Below are 5,669 nucleotides of genomic sequence, written 5' to 3' on the forward strand. Positions count from 1 at the left end.
GTTTCCCTCATAGTTAGACAGATTTATAACGTTTTTAAATATTTAAAAAGTATAATTGTCATTAATAAAAATTAAGATTATTATTATGAGCGTTCTGAAAATCAAGGACATAATTGATAATTTTTATTCAATTACTTATTAACACATAAGAATAAGACGTTAAAGATGTAGAGGTTTTACCGTTTTACAATTTATTGAGTAAGCCCACGTGACTACATCGATTTATGGCGAAACTATAAAAAAGATCACATGTGAATTGTAGCAGGATAAAAGGTTTCACCATTTGTTGATTAAGTGTACAGTGCAGTAAAGTGTATACAGTTTTATTTTTAAGAGAACAACTAGGAACCAAAAACATATCAGCCAAAAATCAGCCAAAATGTGTTTGGATTCCATAAAAAATTGGGTTTTGATTTGTGTTTCCTGATCTCAAGAACAGTTTTCAAACAGATTATTCAAAAAATGATTCTAATTAAACGGTTTTGTTTATTTTTTGGCTAATCAGCTTTTGGTTCGATATACTTTTCCATTTTTTTATGATGAGATTTATTTCATTTTTAGATTATAGGAATAATTAAGGAGAAGAAAGGAGTATTAGGAGCTGTAAATGGCAAAAGAGAGAGTTGCAGATGTACATCGTAAGGGTCGCCAGCTAGGTACAAAAAGCGAAGATATCTTCCCGCTGTGTACCCCACACCCGTCGCATTCATATCCTCCAGATTGCGTCTGCACCTTCCCATGCTTATCATGTGCACTTTCATCATAATCAATTCTATATCCCCACTATTCTACTCTATTCTTTACTACTACACTATACTCTCTCTCTCTTACAACACCCAACCTCTCACTTCTCTTCCCTAATTCAGTAATTCCCTTCTCCAAACCTCTCTTTCTTTTCTCATTTTAGTCCTTCTATAGTTCTATATTCTCTTTGATCATCAAAACGGTACCTAATATTCCAAAACGCAGAGAGCATCATCGTGATGATGTTGTTACCGTGCGACTACTGCGACTCCAAAACGGCAGTTCTCTTTTGCCGCGCCGACTCTGCCAAGCTCTGCATCTCATGTGACCAGCACGTGCACTCCGCCAACGCCCTCTCACTCAAGCACGTGCGCTCTCAGATTTGCGATAACTGCCGCAACGAACCTGCCGCCGTGCGATGCGCCACCGACAATCTCGTCCTCTGCAACGACTGCGACTCCGACGCACACAACAGTTCCTCCGTCGCCATCTCCCTCCACGCCCGCCACCGCCTCCATGGCTTCTCCGGCTGTCCCCCCGCCCTCGAAATCGCCGCCGCCTTAGGGATCGAGCTCAAGTTCAACTCCAACTGCAACGGCGGCTCCGGTAACACATCTGGATTCGACGAGATTAAAGGTCCGGTTGTGCCGATCGTGAAGGACAAGGTGTATGAGCAGGTGCTGGAGATGGCGAGAAGGAACGGCACGGCGGCGGATCGAAACGAAGAAGTTGAAGCTGGATTGTGCCCTGATACGCCGCCGTGCGTTCAGGGTGCTGAGGAGAAGGGTGAATTGAATACTTGTAACAGTTTTAGTAACAATAAGAGGAGTGCGAATCGTAACAACAATAACAAGAATAACGATGATGAGTTGTTGATGGAACAAACGCCGTTCACTTCTTTGTTGATGCTGCCTTCTGATGGCGGAAGCGTGAAGAGAAATGATTGCGGCAGTGAAGGGGATCTTCTCTGGAATAATTGCAATCCTGCGTATCAGCCTCCTCAGGTTTCGATTTCTTTCTTTCTTTCTTTCTTTTAGAGTATATGAATCATGTTATCAGATTTTGGTGTCAAAGAATAACAAAAAACGTATAGGGAAGGGTAATTCAGGATTAAGAATGAAGGTCGAATCAGTCAATTTGAAGTTGAAAGATCAATTTGTTCTGTTAATAACTACTTTAAGATTCGGTTCGCGTGCCTGATTCCATTGTTTTATAGAATTTCAAGCTTTTGTATTATTATTATTAAATTAAATTTAATTATTTGTTTTTGAAGGTTTGGTTATAACTGGGGGGGAAAAAATTAATGGGTAATGATGGCTTCAAGCTGCAAGGCTGGATGGATAGAGTTGACAAAATAGAGATCTGGGTTTATAGCCTTTTCTGTATTTGAGACGTGTCATAGTGCCTTAGTGTGTATTTAGGATGAGTGTTTGTATTAATATGAAATAACATGACGAACTAGTTTATTAGTCTGTTTCAAAATTATTAGTGTTAGAGTTTCAGTTTACTTTAATTTTGAATGGGTGGGTTTTCTTAGTCAATCTTGATTACTTGGACAACTAGGCCTGCTAACCTTTCGTTGTCATTTACTTTGATACTTTTCTAAATGATCGTTTCGTTCAAGCTTAAATTTTATTTAGTCAATGGTCACCCCAATGATTGCCAAAATAGGTAGTTGATTGTAGGGTTTCCTTTACATGATGATATTTAAGCTTGAAATTTGACAACAAAGTTTCTTGATCAAGTCCCTTTATACTTTTACCATCATGCATTTTCATTATGCTAACTATCTCAAAGCTTCTTTATGCTTCAACTTGAGGTAAAAAATTATAGGTAAGAATAGCCTTAAGCTCTTTGTAAAACTGTAAATCTGTAAATCTGATCTGCAAATCATTGAAAGTATACTCTTTCATTGCTTCTCTTTAATTGTATTTGAATTTTATGCCTTCCCCTTAAGTTAGGGGCATTTTTATATTTTGTGCTTATAATCAAACTTACTGTGGAGTACTATGTATTGGTGTGTGTAAACATGGAATGAATGGATTTTAGGGATGAAATATATGCTAATTAGTGCTATACATTACGTTTTCCCTCCCTGCAGGTATGGGATTTTCAGTTACAAAAATCAAGAGATTGCAGTGAAGCAGGAATGATGTCATTTGATAATCTAGATGAAGCTTCATTAGTGATTCCAAAAACATTGCAAGATGTGCACAATATCAACTCCTCAACAATTGATGATATTCTATCAAGAAATGTAAGTTATTATTTGCACTGAATGATTTTCATTTTATGCATAGTTTTATATTTGTCTTTACTCATGCGGGTTGCTAGAGGAGTCCACTGAATTGCGGTTTTTATGGAAATGCAATGAAATGACTTTGAACTGTAAAGACCTGCTGAGCTTCATTTGGTTGGGTTCACTAATGTGGAAGATGCTTGAGCTTGACCAAATACTGTATTGGTTCTTGTCTTCCTATACTGATGTATATGCTAGATTCTGAGATTTTGACTGAGTTTAATCATAATGAATCCAAATGTTGCACCAAATTAAAATTGAAAAAGATAAAATAAAATCAACATTGAAAGTGAAAGTTGCAGTACATGTGGGCTTATGGCTTTGAAATCTAAACACACTGACAAAATTGTGGGCCTTTAGAGCTTTCATTTGAAGTGTACCTACTCCAGAGTTCACATGGGGAGGGACAATGGAGGATGACATGATTTTATTGCTGTAGATGCACTGAAAGTCTTGCAAGTTGCATTGTGATGTTCCCTATTTTTAACCTATAAGCTATATACACTACAAGCACACACAACAGCAGATCGATTGTGATGTCACAAATTTAATTCTACTTCACTTTCTCAGCTTGAGATGGTACTTTAAAAATAGTCATGTAATGATAGTATTAATATGCTGTGACTCTGTAAACCCTATTCCAGATGGCAGTGTTTGGCTTGCAACTTTATTGATTTCATGAATTGGGAGCTGAAATTGAAGTGAGCTTGCTAACTAATCAATTTACATGAAACTTGGGCTTTTACCTGGTTTTTGTCATTCATTATTGCCCCATATATCGCCGAGAGAGAGTAATGAATCAATTATTTTTTTTTCTTTTTATGAAAAATTTTCAGAATCAATCGGATCAGTCGTCTTCAAACCATGTGATGAAGAACGAAGAAAGCAACAAGAAACCTAGAGGTGGATTATCATCAGAGTCCAAATTGGTTGAACCCATAACATACAGTAGCACCAACAATGCCGCATACATGGAGCATCTCGTGAGTGGGAGTGAAAATGTTAGCACCATAAAGGACAAGGTTAACTTTGAAGAGCTGACTAAAAATAGAGGGGATGCCATGTTACGCTACAAGGAAAAGAAGAAAACTCGAAGGTATAATTCATTTTATAATATATTGTTTTCTGCACATTTAAAACGTGTTTCTACTTGGACACCAACTTTATCAGTCGGTAGATACATCAATGATGATGTCTTCACATGAAGATCACATTATAAATAGTTAGATGGTTCAATCAAATATATTTAGTCAAACATGTCAATTCATCTAATAGTTCACAATGTGATTTTATGTGAAGACATCATCATTGAAGTATCCACCTTATCACTCACTATTAATCACCTATTCACCAGAATTGGATCTTCTCTTTTTTTAACTTCACTTGAGGGTGTAAAGTGTGATTTTTCACTATACAGTTTATAAGTGAGACTAAGAAAAAACATGAAAGAGAAAATAATATAATTAAAAATCACACTTTATTTATACCTTCAATTGAAGGAAAAAAAATTGAGAGGATTTACTCACTCATCTACTTTCTACTTCTACACCCTTAGCTTTGAATGCTCCAAAAAATTTGTTTTGCCCAGCAAATGGTGGAGCCCATGCTACGGTACACGTTTTTATTGTGCTTAACTGCTTATTAACTGGTGGATCCCATGCTACGGCACACTTCTGTCAATCAATACTGAAAATTCAATCGATTTCCAGTTACACACTTATACATAAAGCACTGTCTATTTTGATTTTTGACCCTCAGGCCTCAGTATGTTTTAAAGCATGTCCTTTATTTTATTTTTGGAAATATCACATTTTTTTTCATCTCAAAAGACAGGAATTTAATTTTGTGCAGGTACGATAAGCACATTCGCTATGAATCGAGAAAAGCGAGGGCTGATACGAGAAAAAGGGTGAAAGGACGATTTGTGAAGGCAAGTGATGCAAGTGATGTTCAAAACGAAGAATGATATTAAGAAATGTGACACTAGTTCATGGCCCTTTGTGTAAATATATCTTTACACTAAATGAGAAATAATATATTGTAGTTTTCTTTAGAAACTCCCTGAGTATTTATTGATTTGTTTGATTCGTGTTTTGGGTGGATGGTTTATTTGAAGTTTAGTTGGTTAACGTGTAGTGTATCGGAGTAAACCAGTCAATTAAATTGGTTTGGATAGGTTCAGATAACCGATTCACTTGAGGCAAAATCAGATATCGTTCATTCATGCGTAAGAATTGAAGTTTAAATTTAATTATTGTCAATGTAATAAAAAAAAAGACCTTAATTTCGGAGCAGAGATGGACATCACAAATATTTGGAGAGAAAACAAGGATATTCAGTGGATAGCAAGAAATAGTTTATGGATTTTAGTGGGGGATAGAATGGACAGTATGGAAGGAAAACTAGACTTTGGGGGGACCCTACCAAATTTTCGAGTTCTGCTGTTTCTAGGATGTCGTTATTATATGCGATTACATGAAGGCAAAATGAAGGTCGGGGACTTGCACTTTTAAGCCTAATAATTTTTACAACATTTGCATGTGTCCTCTTTATTTTTATTTTTTTTTTTTATTTCGTTTGGTAGAAATAGAACAGCTAGTAATTACTTTCATTTGCATTGAGTTCC

At 36.3% G+C, this 5,669-nt stretch overlaps 1 protein-coding gene across 1 annotated transcript; it reads left to right on the top strand.

Moving 5' to 3' along the window:
• The first annotated feature begins 762 nt into the window (after window positions 1-762).
• Window positions 763-5,100, top strand: LOC112755035 (zinc finger protein CONSTANS-LIKE 14). Its single transcript, XM_025802914.3, has 4 exons — window positions 763-1,748; window positions 2,846-3,001; window positions 3,880-4,139; window positions 4,895-5,100. Exons 1-4 carry the CDS (start codon window positions 984-986, stop codon window positions 5,007-5,009), a joined length of 1,296 nt encoding a protein of 431 aa, XP_025658699.1. The 5' UTR covers window positions 763-983; the 3' UTR covers window positions 5,010-5,100.
• The last annotated feature ends 569 nt before the right edge of the window (window positions 5,101-5,669 follow it).

The sequence above is a fragment of the Arachis hypogaea genome, chromosome 16 (genome assembly GCF_003086295.3).
Source record: "Arachis hypogaea cultivar Tifrunner chromosome 16, arahy.Tifrunner.gnm2.J5K5, whole genome shotgun sequence".
Taxonomy (NCBI): domain Eukaryota; kingdom Viridiplantae; phylum Streptophyta; class Magnoliopsida; order Fabales; family Fabaceae; genus Arachis; species Arachis hypogaea.

Coding starts and splice junctions, on each gene's coding strand:
- LOC112755035 (XM_025802914.3), top strand. CDS start 984: ATGATGTTGTTACCGTGCGACTACTGCGACTCCAAAACGGCAGTTCTC. Junction 3,002..3,879: donor ATGATATTCTATCAAGAAAT/GTAAGTTATTAT, acceptor AAAAATTTTCAG/AATCAATCGGATCAGTCGTC. Junction 4,140..4,894: donor GAAAAGAAGAAAACTCGAAG/GTATAATTCATT, acceptor AATTTTGTGCAG/GTACGATAAGCACATTCGCT.